This window comes from Monodelphis domestica, chromosome 5 (assembly GCF_027887165.1).
Source record: "Monodelphis domestica isolate mMonDom1 chromosome 5, mMonDom1.pri, whole genome shotgun sequence".
Lineage (NCBI taxonomy): Eukaryota > Metazoa > Chordata > Mammalia > Didelphimorphia > Didelphidae > Monodelphis > Monodelphis domestica.
Window position 1 is genome coordinate 40,694,248 of NC_077231.1, and position 18,349 is coordinate 40,712,596.

Here is an 18,349-nt window from a genome sequence, read left to right on the forward strand (position 1 = left end):
CTTTATTTTGTTTATTATCTCCACCATGATTTTCAAGATTTCTAATTTGCTGTTTAATTTGTCCTTTTTCTAATTTTTTAATTGCATATCCAATTCATTGATCTATTCTTACTCTAATTTATTGATATGTATTTAGAGATATGAAATTTCCGCTAAATACTTCTTTGGCTGTGTCCTACAAATTTTGGTATGTTGTCTCATTGCTGTTGTCTTCAATGAAATTGCTGATTCTTTCTATGATTTATTTGTTCTTTGATCTCACTTATTTTTTAAAGTGTCCTTTGAAGATCTTGCTCTGTCAAACCTCAGCCTTGGATTACTTCCACTATCCAGTGCCCTTATCATACTTAGCTTACTGCTAAAGAAATTCTGCAGGAGAAATTCACAATGCCTTGCTGACTAGGTTTACTACAAATTTGATATATTCAATGGAACCTTCAATCCTTTTCCATTCCTCTTCAAAATGCCCAAAGGTCTTCATTCTTCCTCCTAGAACCTTACCTCCTATTTCACTGACAAATAATTGGGGCTGTTCACAAAGGACTTCTTTCTTATTCACATCTTACATCACTTAGAAACATTCTGCTACTGTCTAGAATATTTAGAAGTTCTCTATTTCATGAAAAATCCATTTTTCTACTATAAGATTATGCTATTTTTGCTGGGTAAGTTATTCTTTTGGTTATAAGCTTATATTCTTCGCCTTTTGGAATATTGTAGACCCTTATTTCTGCCCCTTTATAGTGATGGCTGCCAAATTGTGTGTGATTCTGACTGGATTATAGGTACTTGAATTCTTTCTTTCTGGTTGCTTGCCAGTACTTTTTGACCTAGAAGCTCACAATTTTGACTGTAATGTTCCTGGCAATTTTCATTTTTTTCCCCCCTGAAAGTGACTAGTAGATTCTTTCCATTTCTCTTTTGCTCTCTAGTCCTAAGAGATCTCTCTAAGCAGTTTTAAGATATCTTGAAATATGTCTAGGTTCTCATTTTTGGTCATAGGAAAAGGGAAAGGAGGACATAAGTATTAAGTGCCACTATGTGCCAGGCCCTTTGCTAAGAACATAACAGATACTATTTCATTTTTATTCTCATAGTAACCTTATGAGATAGGTACTGCCATTATCCCCATTTTATAGTTGAGGAAACTGAGGAACACAGGGATTAAGTGGTTTGCCCAAGGTCACACAGCCAGTAAGCTTCTGAGACTGGATCTGAACTCAAGTCCTCCTGAGCCTTCATGCACAATGCTTTATCCACTAGTGGCCTCCACGTCTCATGGCATTAAGGTGTTATAATTAAAAATAATCTTGGAGGCATATTAAATTTATAATTATTAGTAACGAGAATGAAAGAGAGAAAGAAAAATATTATCAGATTATCCCTTAACTACCCCCAGTCTCACTGCTGCTTCATCGGGTCCTAGATTACTAACTGGCCCTGGGCCATTTTACAAGTGGCAGCAAGGGGGCCCAGCAAACCTCATGGTTGGCCAGAAAAATTAAGGCCAGCTAAGGAGCCAGCATGCATTCCGGAAAGGACTGGAGCATTGCTTCCCCCAGCTCTTCTACTGTTCATGGTGTTACACCTAATTTGCTTTTGATTGGACAGTCTGGATCATGTGTTTTGATGTTGAGGCATGCAATCAGGCTTTTACCTGCCCATTTAGGAGGTCAGAAACTGCACTGTCCTACCTTAATGCATATGTGCTAGCTAATGAATTATATTTTTATGTTATTTTTACACATAGGTAGTCTGATGATTGTTATTTTTTTCTCCTTGAACCTGTTTTCCAGGTCATTTGTTTTTGCTGTGAGATATCTTACATTTTCTTCAATTTTGTTTTAGTCTTTGGCTTTATTTTAATATTTTTTTGTTGTCATGTGGAACCATCAATTTCCATTTGATACTATTTGATATTCTAATGTTTGGGGAGTTTGTTGCTTGGGCAGGGATTTGTACCTCTTTTGCCAAACTTATTTCCTTCCCAGCTCTTTCTTCTAAAACTAATTTCTTTTCTACATTTTACCTCTAGTATTCTCATTTCACTGATAAAGAATTCCTTTGGGGGGGGGGAACTTTTAAAAACTCTTGAACTCTTACAGGATGTTGTGCTTTTTTCTTTTTCTTTTTTCTCTAAGACTTCAAGTTGTGTTTTTCATTAAGACTTCATTTTTAAATGTTTTGGAGTTATTCTCCTAGGTTTGTCTTTAGCATCTATCATAGCAACATAAGACTCATGATTGTAGTGGGGTTCTTGTTCATCCTTGCAGCCTGCTTCCTGACTTAGAACTTCATTTTAGGGCTGGGCTTTGCACACCTTCTGGACAGAATATCTGGGCTGGGCTTTGCACACCTTCTGGACAGATTATCTGGGCTGGGCTGGCTACTTCTTTCTTGGGTTATAGAGTGTGAGTTATTCTAGGCTTTCAGGGTCAAAGACTTGTAAATTTTGATTGCTTTCCAAGTGCTCTGATCCATGGCAAAGTGATTGCTTTCCTCCTTGTCTGAGCTCAGCAAATTCCTGACCTACGTATTTGGGTCTGAGCAAGTGGACTATTGCTGGACTCAGCTACTCACTATTAATTAGCCACCTAGGAAGCTTTGCTGGATAGGGATGATAGAGTTTCAGGCTTTCCTTAGGTCTAGGATTCCTGCCCTAGTTATTCTTCTGCAAGCTTCATTCTGAGCTAAGAAAGCAAGAACTGAGATTGCTCTCTGCTCTTGGGATCTGAGCCACACCAGGGCTGCTTTCTTCTGAACTTGCTTCTTCTCAGTACTTTCTCCAGAACTTTCTACAACTCTCTCCCCAAGAATGCCACTGATAACACAGGCCTCATCAGTCTCTCACTATCTGTGACCTGGAACTGCGTAATGGGCACCTCTTCCCACAATGATGTCTTGGGATGAGACTGGGACTTCTTCTTACCTTGGTTCATTGCCTCTCTCTTTGCTCTGGATTGGTCCCCTGGTGATGCACTCCTGTCCAGATCCATGCCCAGTATTCACAGAGCTCTCTTTCTCCTTGTGCTACATTTTTGTGGAAAAGTGACTGTGATCTTTTCTTAGATTCTGCATCTAGATTTTGTCTGGCACATTTTCTAGGTCTTTTTGGAGGAATGGGGGGTAAGGTTTATGCCTGCTACTCTATCTCCATTATATGTGATTTAAATGATTTATTTCACCTCTTCTGATTGCTTCTATCTGGGTTGGCTAAGAATTCAGTCATTAGCCATGAATAATCCCTTGTTGTGGTTTTCTTCTAATTTTTTTAATGGCATGACCATTAATATTCAGGTAGTTATATAACTGTTTTAAGTATTATTGGACATGATGTAAGACTGGCTTAAACTTAATTTCTGCTGACCCATTTTACAGTTTTTCCCAGGACTTCTTGTTAGAGTTCTTATTCTTAGCTAGGTAATTAAGGTTTTGCCTTTATTAATATAGTATAGGGTTATTGAGTTATTTCTCACTCATCATTGACAAGTATGTTCCATATAGTTACAGTATTTTCTAACCAGTGCCAAATAGTTGTGATGATTACTATTTTAGAATATAATTTGATATCTCCTTCAAACCTACTTTCTCATTTTTAATTGTTACTTTAAATATTGTAGACCGTTTCCCCTCTCTAAGTGATATTTTGAAAACATTTTGGCTACCTCCATAAAGAATTTCCTTGATAGTTTGCCATGGCACCAAAATAACAAGGTTTATTCAATGTTTTCCAAAATTGTAAGATCCAAACCATCTCCCTCCCCCCACTCTGAAATGGTAAATTGTTTGATCTGGAACATACATGTATTATATAAAACCCACTTCCATATTGGTTATTGTTGTAAGAGCATATTTATGCGAAACCACAACTCCCAAATAAAACCATAAATGTACCCGATGGGAAAGATAGTATGGTATGCTTTAATCTGCATCCTATTCCAAGCTTGAAAGAATAGTTTAAAATAAAATCTGGATTCCTGCTGTAAATAGTTTCAAGTATCTCACTGAAACTGTATCTAGAAGATCAGATACAGTAATATAAATACAAGCAGGCATCTCAACAGCAGTAAGTTTAGCAGCAAGAAGAATTTATGCTAATGTGATGTAATATAACTAACTCACTGACAGCTAAAAATCTTGAAAGATTTCTAAAAATGCAGTTTTATACTAGAGGCTTTATATCAACAGAAATGGGACTAGTAACAAGATCTGTTCTGAAAGAATAGTTTTAAATGAAATCTAGATTCCTGCCGTAATGTCAAGGAAGTAAAGCTGCATTCTTTTTTAATAAATTAGGTTTAGTTATTAGCACATTTCCTGTGTGATTAAAAGAAATATAAATGTATTTTTCTTAGCACCACCCCCCCCCACCCCCCATCATTAGAATAGTCAGGTTTGTGTGCCACTGATAACTTTTTTATTTGTTTGTTTTGAAAATAAGTGGCTTGGGGACTATAAAGAACTAAATAGTGATTACAGATTAAGAAAAAAAAAGACAAACTTGACCCGAATGTAAAAGTGGCACAGAGGACTACATAGAGCTGATGCAGCAGCCCATACAAGAAGAGGCAGCACCAATGACTGAAAACATTAAGATAGAGACAGGTGGAAGGAAGGCCACTCAGTTTGGAGAGAGCAAAGAGACAGGCCAGGTTTGAGACTGAAATTCCAGGCCAAGTGGGCAAATATGGCCTTCCTCCCCCTTTATATCTTTAGTTTCTTTAATTCTCAAAGGCTCTTCATTCACAAAAATGTTATTACTCATTCTCAAATAAAGCGTATGCTTTAAAATTTTTTTTCACCTATTAAGTGATTATTCTCAGATTTTTGGAGTCCCAGACTAGCTCTCAATTCATACAACATTGCCTCTCCAATTCTTTTTTTTAATCCTCTTTTTATTTATTTATTTTTAAAATTTAAATATTATTTTATTTGGTCAATTTCAAACATTATTCATTGAATACAAAAATAATTTTCTTTTCCTCCCTCCCCTTCCACCACCCCTCCCATAGCCGACAATAGCTGACGCGCAATTCCACTGGGTGTCACATGTGTCCTTGTTTCGAACCCATTTCCATGTTGTTGGTATTTGCACTAGGATGTTCATTTAGAGTCTCCATCCTCAACCATATCACCTCGGTCCCTGTATTCGAAGCAGTTGTTTTCTTCGGTCCAATTCTTTTTAAAAGTTGTTTAGTTAACCAAGAAAAGGAAGGCATACTATACTACTCTTAATCTATCTGAAAATTGGGATCTACTTTACAAAAATAATATTTAGCATTTTAATTTTTAAAAAATATATTGTTTTAAAACTAAAGACGAATTACTTATGTGGTAAGACATAATTAGGTTAAAATGCTTTGAAAAGGGAAGAAATACTTAAATGCTAGAGAAAATTTAATGAAATTTTTTTCACTCTTGATTGAAATATGCAAGTTTTTTCTATCATTTTATGGTATTACATAACATTAGTGAGCCATCCCAGTATCTTACTATTGTTGTTACTATATTTTGTTATATTGTTATATTGTATATTATATTATATAATATATAATATATATATTGTTATATTGTTACTATATTTTTCTTTCAAATTTTTGTTAACGATTCTTTTTCAAGAGAGTTATGCTGTTTCAGTGTATAGAGGCCAGTTCAGTAGTATAAAGAGCCTCCTCTATTTCAGGTATTGTGCTATACACTAGAGATAAGAGAATAAAGAATGAAATGGTCACAAATTGCTTACCTCCTAATGAGGGAGACAAATATATATATATATATTATAACATACATATTATATATATTATATAATATACATATTATATATATATTAAAAATACATACATATATATATATATATATATAGATAGATAGATAGATCTACAAGCTAGTTTGGGAAAACCACTAGCAGTTGGGAGCATTAGGAAAAGCTTTATTTAGAAGATGTATTTTAAGTTACCTACTTTGGTATGGATTCTCTAATGAAGAATTACCAGTCAAACTAAAAATTCCTAGTGGAAGAACTCTACCAGTACATACAGAGGCATCTTAGCATTAGTAGACTTGTAGGAATCAAACACTGAACCTCTTGCATAGCAGGTAGAGACATTCCTCATTTTTTCTCCTCCCCCTCATCTTTCCTTTTCTTATCATTCCTTCCCTCATTTCGTCTTGCCCCTCTTCACTCCGAGGCAAAATCTTTTCTTCAATTGGAACTAGAACTAGCCTTGTGGAAGTAGCAAAAAAATTCAAGGCATTTTGCAAAGACTTTAAAGATATGGATGAACAGAAATGGCATGATGGCAGCAGACTTTGGTGGAGAATCTTGCAGTTGACCTCTGATTTTGGAAGTCTATAAACGTTACTAAAACTCAGTATTTGGTTGCAAATTCAGACTCGCTCATAATTATTTAGTATCTGTCAAGTGCACACTGAGACAAGATGCAAAACTTATGGAAGCAAAAGAGAAGGTTCAGAGAATAATGGGAAGAAGAGGTTTTGCAGATAGCCTAGAAATATATTACCTTGCTGACCCTTATTTTTTTCTAAATCAGACCTCTTATTGGTGATGTACAGAAGTATTTTGTCTCATGGGCACATGTTTATGTAGCTGTTAGAGGTAGGAATTGTATCTTTCTTTCAGATATCAGGTGAATACCTTCTCCCAGTTTGTCCATAGGTAAGTAAGATTTCTAGTCATGAAACTCTGAAGTCATGAAACATCCCCCCGCCTCCCTCTAAACAGAGGGGGGGAGGAGAATCATATTTCCCTCTTTTCCTAGGAACTGGGAATTTTGATATTTAGTATAGATGCAAAAAGAAGTTTATACCTCAAGAATGTTCTGTACCACAACCATAATTATAAGAGACCTCCCTGCACAGCTGTTGCCCTAAGTACAGGGATGCCTCAGGGAGGCTGGAAAAGAAGGTATTCCATCCATAAGTATTTTATTAAAGAGTCAAATTTTCTCCCCTATAAGATTATACTCATTTTTTTCAGGGTAAATTATTCTTCCCTTTTGGAATGATGCCTGCCTGCTATATAGACATGTGCACCTAACTGGCTCCTTTTTTTTTTTTAATTTAAATTTATTTTTTTACATTAAAATACCAGGTAACTCCTTCCCTCTTTCCCCTACCCCATTAGAGAAGGTATTATTTGACAAAAAGATGTGTATATATTAAAACTATGTCTTTATTTCTTTTTTTTTTTAACCCTTACCTTCCATCTTGGAGTCAATACTGTGTATTGGCTCCAAGGCAGAAGAGTGGTAAGGGCTAGGCAATGGGGGTCAAGTGACTTGCCCAGGGTCACACAGCTAGGAAGTGGCTGAGGCCAGATTTGAACCTAGGACCTCCCATCTCTAGGCCTGGCTCTCAATCCACTGAGCTACCCAGCTGCCCCCTATGTCTTTATTTCTATATATATAGCTGTTCTTTCTCTGGAGATGGGCATACATAAGTAATTCTTTGGTTTTTTTTGTTGTTATAATGTTCTCTTGGTTCTGCTTATTTCCATCTTAAGAATTTCATATAGGTCTTTCCGTATTTTTTAAAAACCCTTACCTTCTGTCTTAGAACTGATACTGAATACTAATTCCAAGGTAGAAGAACGGTATTCAGTAAGGGCTAGGAAATGGGTATTAAGTGATTTGTCCAGGGTCACACAGCTAGGAAATATCTGAGATCACATTAGAATCCCGGACCTCCTAGTCTCTAGGATTGGCTCTCAATCTCCTGAGCCTCCTAGCTGCCCCCTTTCCATATTAAAAAAAAAAAAATTAACATGCTCATCATGCTTTAAGGTGCAGTAGTGTCCTATCACAGTCATATGCCACAACTTGTTTACCCATTTCTTCTTGAAATCTTTATTGCTTCTCACAGTATTTTTTCTTTGATGTGGAAGTGCTAAATTTGACCAATGATGCTCCTAGGTGTTTTTCATTTCTTTTAAGTTCTGTGCTGTATATGATGATGCTAAGAGATTTGAACTATTTCTATCCCCTTTCAAGTTGCATAGAAGCTACTTTACCCAAAGAAAGTGAGAGAAGAAAACTTTTAAGCATTGGTGATGAAAAGCCCACAAGATCTGGGTAGCAATATTGAGATGCAAACAGAAATTTAGAGATGGGACTTAGCACTAATGAGAAGAGATTTAGTTTACCTTTCTGAATCTTACTGTCTTCAAGGGCCATAGAGAGAGTTGACAGATAAGATCTGGTTGTACTTTCATTAATTTTAAAAGAGGAAAGAAAAAGGTGTGTGTGAGAGAGGGTGAATATGTTAGAAAAAAATGAGAAAAGGGTAAAACTTTATTATTTTTGCATAATTGGGGCTTGTCAGGAAAAGAGTATACAAACATAGGAGTGTACCAAACAGGTTTCTCTCAGACATGTCTGAACCTTGCAGAGGAGAAATAAATGCTCATAAACACATGTTTGGGGGTAAAGGTGTATTAAAGGAGCATAAGAGGGAGCTGAGACTGTGAGGGAAGAGTCATAAACAAAACAAAGAGAGTAGATCATAAAGGGAGAATTTAAAAGAGCACTGTATAATGAGTGAAACTCATTATTTGGCCTTGATGGTGAGAGGAAGAGCCGAGGAGTTAGAACAGACCACAATAATTTTAGATTATTAATGTTGATAATTTTTTTCTTTTTCTGTCTGTTTACTTTGCAGAAGTATGGAAAAGGATGAAAAAGCATAAAAGTATGATGAGGTAAATTAAGGCCATTCATTGCAACCCTTGCTATGAGGGTTTCTTGAGATTAAGGAATTAAAAAATGAGAGTTGATCATTTTTCCTTCCCATTTTAATTCCTTATGACAAATATTTTTCCAAATGAGTGATTACGTGCTAACTAAATATGCAAAGGAGATTTATTAAAGGAGATTATTTGTAGCCTGCTGGAGATAAGAATGGGATACCAATGACTACCAAATATGTGTATAAATTGAGGCAGTGATATGGTAGCTCCTGAGATTATGAAATCTAATGTATCCAAAATAGCATTCCCTTTTTGTATAGGAAAAGTCCACCATCTGTCCTATGTTTAGAGATTTTCCTTCCTTTTCAGTTTCCAAGATGGGGATTAGTGGAGCAAAATGTTAGCTGCTACCTTTGCTTTCAGATCTATCCTTTGGGATCTTTGAGTTCAGTAATTGAGTGAGAAGAATGAAATTGTAATTTTGCCTGATTCAAGGTCGATTTAAAGGACTGTGCAAAGACTTATCTGTGATGCCTGCTGCCATGAGGCTGTCTGGGTTCATATAGATATTTAGCAGTAAAGTTGCTTTGGGCAAAGGGAAAAGCAGCCATATTGATTGATTTTAGGGGTCAAAACAAGTTTATCCACCTAAAATTAGGTGAAGACTTCATATTGTAAGAATAATTTAGGGTCATGACCTAATCTATATTTAATTTTTGGTTGCCAAGGGATATCCCAAATAAAATACCCAAGTCAGTTTGGAAATCTATGGTGGTTTAATCAATATAGAGGAAAGAAATCAAAGAGAGGAGAGAGGGAAAGGGTATAGGATTTCTCCTGCCTGGCCTGTGCCAGGGGGAGTTCAAAATCCTGCGCTACAAGGTTTCTGAAGAAGATTAGAGGCTTCTAAGTAGATAGTGTTTGGAAGGTAAAGGAGGAAAAATAAGCCTAAACTCCAAGAAAGCTCAGAGAAGACTCCTCACCTGAACTAGGTTACTAGGCTTCCTCCAGTATGGTATCAAGGAAAACTCACTGCTAAACTGGACAATAGCTGCTGCCATGCCAAGATGCCGAAAGGCTCAGCATGCTGCCGCCAGCCACCTCTCTGTTGCCAAAAGAGGCTGGAGAGAGGAGGTGACGCGAAATATATAGACGGTTTTACATCACTTTCCTTCATCTCACCTGCACCAATGGTAGCTTAAGCTTGACTTAGGACAGCCCAGGGGTATGTCAGCTGTTTCTGATTTGTCATTTGCTAGCACATGTCTATCATAGGCCATCCTCCTATATACTTAATCCTTAAATATGGGTGTAGACATTCCTGATTTTGTTAGACTAAGTAGGGTGGAGTATTCTAAAGTTTACAATATGATATGAGGAAGAAAACTAGAATTCCTACTTCTAATACAAAAACATGTACATGAGAGAATTTCTAGGGATTTTGAAGTTGTAGAATGAATTTTTCCCCCTCTCCTTTCCTCCACCCAGAAATAAATAGGATTTCTCCTTCTTAGTAATAGGGAATTTTGACAAAACATTTCTTTTTCAAAAGCATGTTTACCTGCACATGCATGTGTGTTAAGATGATCTAATGGTTTGTTTGGCTAGTGTGTATTTCTACATGTGTTAGAATCAACATAATGATATTAAAAGAGTTGTGGTTTAAAAAATAAATTGTATTGACTCCTTTGTTTTGTTCAGATTGCTAAAGTTTGATTTCTAAAACATTTTGCAAATATGATTTCTATTTTATGAACATTTCTTTTCAAATTCCATTTTCTACTAAAAAGTAAAGAATTATGATCCTCCAAGGAGCTCCCAATTTCCTTCAAAATGGACGGTTAATTATCTTTTTCTGAAAAAGTTGTACTTTGTAAACCACAAGTATTTTTTTCTCAGGTATCAAGAGCTTCTCTGGTTTAGAGAAGTAATCTTTAAAAAGCCACTAAATGTATAATCCTACTTGCTTTTTGCAATGACTAAAAGCAGAAAAAGGAATGCTTCTTTTCTACCTTTTGCTCCATCCACCTCATTAAACTGTTCTTCTGTGTACTGCTTAGATCCAAACGGTTCTTTTTTTTTTTTATTAATTTATTTAGTCAATTTAGAACATTATTCCTTGGTTATAAGAATAATATTCTTTCCCTCCCCCCACCCTTCCCACAGCCGACCCTCAATTTCATTGGGTATTACATGTGTCCTTGATCAAAACCTATTTCAATGTTGTTGGTGTTTGCATTAGGATGATCATTTGGAGTCTACATCCCCAATCATATCCCCTCGACCCATGTATTCAAGCAGTTTTTCTTCTGTGTTCTACTCCCACAGTTTTTTCCTCTGAATATGGATAGTGTTTTTACTTGTAGATTCCTCCAAGTTGTTCAGGATCACTGCATTGCCACTAATGGAGAAGTCCATTACATTTGATTGTACCATAGTGTATTGATCTCTGTGTACAATGTTCTCCTGGCTCTGCTCCTTTCTCTCTGCATCAATTCTTGGAGCTTGTTCCAGTTCCCATGGAACTCCTCCACTTTATTATTCCTTTGAGCACAATAGTATTCCATCACCAACATATACCACACTTTGTTCAGCCATTCCCCAATTGATGGGCATCCCCTCATTTTCCAATTATTTTTTGCCACCACAAAGAATGCAGCTATGAATATTCTTGTACATTTTTTTTACTTATCTCTTTGGGGTACAAACCCAGCAGTGCTATGGCTGGATCATAGGGTAGGCAGTCTTTTAGCACCCTTTGGGCATAGTTCCAAATTGCCCTCCAGAATAGTTGGATCAGTTCACAACTCTACCAGCAATGCATTAATGTCCCTACTTTGCCACATCCCCATCAGCATTCATTACTTTCCATTGCTGTCATGTTAGCCAGTGAAAATGGTTCTTAATTCCTGTGGGAGTTCCAGTTTTATAATTTAAAATAGAACTTTTAAGAAAGAAAGGAACATGATATAGCTGTTTAATGTGCTTTTGTCTACGTAGTTGCACCCATAATTAGTAAGATTAAATTGTTCAAAAATTTTAATATTTTCCCATAAGAGAAAAGGGAAGGAAGACTATTAGATGTCATATGTTTCTCATATTTCTTAGGTTTCTTCTTGTAGTATGCTATTGCTAAGTATATCCTTAGCTATTTGAGTTTTCACTGGCCATGCAGTACATATTTGATTCCTCTTCAGGACTGCTGAAATATTAAATGATGATTAAGAAATCACTAAAAGTAAAAATTCTAATTGTTTCAATCTTTAATGCATTTTGTAAGAAAGGATAGTCTGAGTCCACATTTAGATATAAAACATTTAGGCTAAAACAATATGTTTCCCTCACCAATACGTTTTTCTAAGCAGGTTAAAAAGCAGAAATAAGTACACCAAATGTCAACCTATGATAGAGGAATAGAAGCACCTTGTAATCACACACACATAAATACTTCAGGACACTAGACCTACAAACTGTTGTTAGTCTCAAGAGTCAGAAGGAGAGTTTGAGGAGCAGTGATAGGAGGGAGAAAGTGATTTTTAGCCACATGCTGATAGGGTTGTAAACCACTGATGGATAGTGTAGCCTGGGACACTCAGGTATCAAAATATTTCATTTCCGTGGTTTGTTTGATCTACAAGGATCATTTAATTAGTGGATTTTTGGAGTAAATATTTTACTCAGTATTAAGTGTCTATGAGGCTTGATGAATTTAGCTAGGGGGAAAACACTTCTCAGATACTTTTTTGTCTTCCTAACTGTAAGTCCAGTGTCATCACTTTCCCAGGGTCACAGTGTTTTCTTTTTCATTTAGGAAGCATGAGTAAGGAGTAGGATATGTTTTTTTAAGGAACTTGTAGGTATTTTCTCATTGATATAATTAATCCTAGGAAAATAGAACGAGGGAAAAATAAAGACTTTTGTTGAAATTTGTTGTAAATAGTAAGTTAAAGTATATATTAGCCATCTTAGAAGATTCAATTTATAATTTTTTAGAAGGTAAAAAGTGAATGACTTCAAAGGGGGTAAGAGTCATAGTGTGGAGAAAGTGTATTAATTGAAAGTAAATATGGGCACAGCTAGGTTGCACAGTGGATAGTGCACCAGGCCTGGAATCAGCAAGACTTGGGTTCAAATTTGGCCTCAGATACTTCCTAGCTATGTAACCCTGTTTGCCTAGCTCTTGCCCTTTTGTATTAAGAGTTGAGACTAAGACAGAAAATAAGGGTGCTTTAAAAAAAATAAACATGGTATGTATGAAGTTACCTCTTAAATAATTTGTATTTTTTGCATATTTATAAAATGTTCAATTTTAAGTTGTTAATATACATGAATTAACTCCTAATGCCTTGTTGTAGGATACTTACTCCTAGATGTTAACTAATATTTCTTTTCTTTTTTCTTTTCTTCAATAGTAAAAAGCCCTTTTGATGAAACGTTTGAAAAGATCCAAGTAAGTAAAGATTGACAGTGGCAAATTGATTTTGTTCTCTTATGTTTTAGAATTTTGAGAGTTGAAACCTCAACAGCCATCTAGTTAAGCCCATATCAATGTTCTAAGATTATTTGAATACCTTACATAGAATTGAGAACTCATTTTCATGAGAACCCAAAGTTCTTTGGTTCCTATGTACTATAAGTTCAATTAAATCCTGTTCTGTTACTATCAAGAAGCAGAACAATTTTAATCCTGGGATAATTGACTTTTAAAGAACTGATATATTTCAGATATATAGATATAGAATTGATAATTTCATTTAAAATTTTCATAATACCAATTTGCTCCTTCTAAATTTTAGTAGGCAAGAATTGCTATTTTAGGTGTATATAAACATTGTCAGACAGTTGCATAATTTAAAGATATTGATCTTAATATATTTAATCTAAGATGGCTAAAAATTGGCTCCTAACTTTTATTGTGTTTATAACCATGTAAAAATTTATCAGATTACCCACATCTGTATAATATTTTACATTCTTGTTTGATCTTGTTTATGTAGTGAGTTGATTATCATTTTTGGCCTTTTATTTTACTTTATTATAGGATTAATAAGACTGAGATGGACAATGCAATGGCTTTTTTTTGGTCAAGATTTAAATATGCTTCACTTTCCCTGTGGTATGGGACCCAGTTTATTGCCAGTATGTTACCTCCCTCATTGTGACACAAAAAATATTACTACTTCTGTTCTGGATATAATAAGTACCTTATCCCTTCTCGCTATCTGGGAGATCTTGGAATTATATTAGAGTAATAGAATCGCAAACCAGCAAAATAAAGATATAGCCTTGAGGCAGACTTTAGCCAGCTACCACTCATTATTATAGACCAGAGGGTATTGTCTATTGTCAAGCTAGCACATATTTATCTACGCACTATAATGTAGTATGCATAAAGGACTACAGGAAGTGAGCCATTTGGATCTCTTACTACTGAATAATTATCTTAGGGTCTAATGAGGCCTTTTAGAAAGGGGAAATTTTAGTTGATTCGAAAGAAAGGTAGTGTGAGAAAAGGATAGATAGAATTTTAATGGTAGAAGGATGGAAGGTGAGTTTGTCATTCACAGGTAATTAGTAAAGAGGATTGGAAGAGTCACTGGGGAAATTTGACAGATACTGTATTAGGTAAATAGAAAGACTGCCGTGCACAGCTAAGGCTCACTTGAATTTGTAGTAATCATCCAGCTGGTTATGTTCTTGATGAAGTCTGACTTTATCCTCTTAGCAGAGTTGTGTTGGACCAGAAGTCCAAAATGAGACATAAATTTTCAGACACAGTATATGGACTTGCTTTGATTGTACCCTCATATTTGGGGAGAAATGAGAGTTGGTTGAGATGATGGTTAAAAAAAGGTAAAGAAAAAAAAACACATGACAATAAAACATTTATAAACTTCAAAGAAGACTTCAGAGTGAAGTTCAGAATGGGCCCAAACCATTAGTTTTATTACTATCATTAATTTGGTATGTACTTTATAAAAAACTACAGCATCAAAATTCATTTTCATTTGTAATCCTTTTTTTGATTCTTTATATATTTAAATACTCATATTTATTGCTATTTATGTTCATAATAAAAAGAAAATTTTAAAAAGAAAAAAATAGCCTATCAAGCACAAAATAAATTATAAAGGCCTAACCAAAAAAGAAGATGTAGGTGCATCTACAAATAGTTTACTCATAGAATCAAAGGTGTATAAAATTTTAGTCACTTGTGACTTCTTTGCATGCCTACTTTTATATAAGAAGAGATGCATGTCAGAAGGACTTTAAGTGAGTGTTCTTTTCTTGCTTCCTTTCCCTGATCATAGACTTAGAATAGAGTTGAGCTCATGGGTTCTTAGTATTTTTAGTGTTTGTAGGCACTGTGGCTGTCTTATAAAGCAAGACAAGCAGGTGTTTTTAACCTGGGATCAGTGAACTTGGCTTTTTTTTTTTTAAACCTTTACCTTCCACCTTAGAATCAATACTGTGTATTGGTTCCAAGGCAGAAGGATGGTAAGGGCCAGGCAATGGGGGTTAAGTGACTTGCCCAGGGTCACATAGCTGGGAAGTGTCTGAGGTCAGATTTGAACCTAGGACCTCCCATCTCTAGGCCTGACTCTCCATCCACTGAGCTGCCAGTCTGCCCCTGAACTTGGCTTTTAAAGAATATTTTAACAACTGTTATTCTAATAAAATTTTGCCTTTTTTTTTTGTATTTTATACTATGCATTTAAGAGCATTCTGATAACATAGGAATCCCTTTAGTTATTTGGTAGATGAGAAAATGAAAATTCAACAGTCAAGTGATTTTCCCAGGATCACCCAAAAAATAAATGGCAGAGCTAGGACTCAAGTCAGATCCTTGGACTCCAAATCCAGCACATTTCCCACTGTATCACAGTCATGGGTGTCTCTTGGATCATTCATATAGTATGTTGGCATGTGGGTACTTTTCAGTTTTTTTTCCCTCACATTTTCTTTGTTGACTTTTTTTGTCCATGGGATACCGGGTAGCCTAGACTCTAGAATGCTAAAACTGGACTCAGAGATTTCCAGGTTTAATTGTACCTCCAAACCTAACTGACTGAATGACCTTGGAGAGGTTACTTAGCTTCTCAGTCTCAGTTTCTCAGCTTTCTAAATGAAGATAAGAGGACTTGCCTTTTGTTGCGAAGATCAAATGAGCTGAGATAGTGTTTGCAAAACAACACTAAGTCCGTATTAACTTGTTTTATTAGCCATGATTTTCCTTTTTTTTAAACCCTTACCTGCCATCTTAGAATCAATATACTTTCATTTCAAGTACAAAGGTCATTCTTCTGTGTAGAGAAAACAGGAGCAAATTAAGAAGGGAGCAGCTCAGCCTTCTCTCCTCATTGGAGAGATTACCTTTGTTGATGTACTGAAATCTACTTTCTCCAAAGCTAGGGTGCATGTCAAGATTAGACCCAGTGCTTCTTTCCTGCTCTAGGGTGGAACTGACTTTCTCTGAATGTTCCTATCATTTCCACTGCAGAGATCGATTCCATTCCCTCAGTTAATAAGAATTGGAGCCAGATGAGAATTTCTCCTTGTTGATTCCTCTGCCTTTGCAAGGATGAAATTATCACTAAGGCAAGTTAGTAAAAAGTTCTACTTTTGCTGGAGAATGAACTCTAATAATAGAAAGGAACCTAATTGAATTCCCCCATCATTACTGTATCATGTTGTGTCTCTATGCCAGTCTTGTAGTCTGTTTCCCAAACTCCCTGGAGATATGGTGATTTCTAATGACAAAAATTACTGTTTTTCTCCATTAAGCATCATCCAGATACTTTGTCATGCCCCTTTGTTTCCTGGATTTCTTCATATGAATACATCTTTGTTTTAAATTACTATTTTTTTAATGAATGGAATTTTTTTTTCTCTTATCATCACCCCCAGTACTGGACACATGTGTTTACTTAAGTGGAACACGTTCCCTCCTTGTCTTTGTCCAACAATATATGCTTCATTTTGAACTCTTGTTTTAACACTGTCATTTTGTCAGGAAATAGATCACATGCTTCCATATTTACATTTTTATGTAGATCATATGTATGTGTGTATGCATGCATATGTAATAAATATATATGGAAGAATATACCTTCTAATAAACACTATCCCCCTTCCCTCCTTTAAAACTATTACCCATGTTCCTTTTGAGAAAATGAGTGAATAAAGCATTTATTAAACACTGTACAACCCTGGGAATACAAGTTAAAAATAAGTCAGAGCCCCTGTTTTTCAAGAAGATTGTATTCTTATGAGGGGAAGAAAACACAGCAGATTTCATCTGCAAATCAAATGGGAAGGACCCCTGGTTCTTGGGGACCAGAAGCAAAACAGACTTCCATGCTGCCTTTTGTCATTTTCACAGATAAAATTACATTAGTTTCTGGTCTTGAATTGTTGGGCAGTACCAAAGACTTTGTGACAAAAACTTTCTATGTATTGAATAAAGTCTACTCATCCAGATCCATGGTCCAGTTATAGGCTTCATCCCACAAAAATTCATTGATTCCTGTGACATCAGATTTGCCACTTTGTGCTGCCTAATCTTAAAGCATTTATGTATAGATGTGGGTATGGATTTGTCTTGTGATTTCCCACTTGCCTCCAGGGTTTTTCTTATAGGTTCTCTTCATAAAAGTATTTAATTCAGGTATACACATAGGTAGTCTTCTTCATTCCGTTTATTTTAAAGCCCTTTTTAAAAAATAGCCTTTAATTTCCACTTTTACCAAGTTTTGTTAGGTGGACTCCATCTCTGGTCAGGAATATTTTATCCCTGTGTTATAAACCCAGAAAGCTTCTCATTTTCTGACACCATCTTCTTAGCCAGCTGTTGTGGACAACAATGAGGAAAATCACAGGTCTGCCCATGTGGTCTTCAGTTTTTTTGTATACCACTTCATGATAGTTGGCAATACTTTTTAGGTCCCTTCTGGAAGTGTCATTTGTATCCTTGTGAATCACATCCCTTTTGAGAATTCTTAGGATGTTCTTTTAGGTTTTGGATTTACATTCCAGGAAGATTATGGATATCTAGATTATCATCAATCAACATGGAGCTGCTTAAATAACTCCTGAGCTATATGTGTATTTCTCCTCTTCCTCCCTTCTTTCTCCATCCTGGATGATCTCTCAGTTCCTCATTCTCTGGTAGATAGCAGCTTCTTCCTCCAAGCAATCAGGCTTCTCAGAATTGTTTGAAATTCTTCAGTGTACATTTGTCCTTTTCCTTAGCTTTCTCCTTTGCATGCTGGATCCAAGTCACCATACAATGCTCCTACTCTTTGATTCTTCTTTTGATTATTATTTTGATCACTGGTTTATTTGTTATTCCTGTCCTTTACACCCCAATCAATCAATTCCTCCTTATTAGTGAGAATCCTCTTTTTTTAAAAAGGAATTTCTCCTTGTTGCATTTTCCATTTTATTAAAGGATTAAATATTAAGATAAGTCAAGAAGTGATGAGTGTTGCTGGTTTTCATGGAGAACACTTGATTTTATGTCTGGATAATTCATGTCCCCCATCACTACTATTACCAGTCTTTTTTGCCTACTCTATATTCTGTTTCCTGAATTTATCTGTTAATCTGTCCACATCATCTGAAAAAAGCATTAGTGACAATTGT

At 35.7% G+C, this 18,349-nt stretch overlaps 1 protein-coding gene across 3 annotated transcripts in view; it reads left to right on the forward strand.

Annotated features, from left to right (window-relative positions):
- Positions 1-18,349, forward strand: part of LEMD3 (LEM domain containing 3) — a 95,971-nt gene that overhangs the window by 24,641 nt on the left and 52,981 nt on the right. For all 3 annotated transcript variants that reach the window (XM_056798397.1, XM_056798398.1, XM_056798399.1), the window contains one exon: positions 13,117-13,154. In XM_056798397.1, the coding sequence (XP_056654375.1) occupies positions 13,117-13,154 (38 nt within the window). The remainder of the gene's footprint in view (positions 1-13,116; positions 13,155-18,349) is intronic.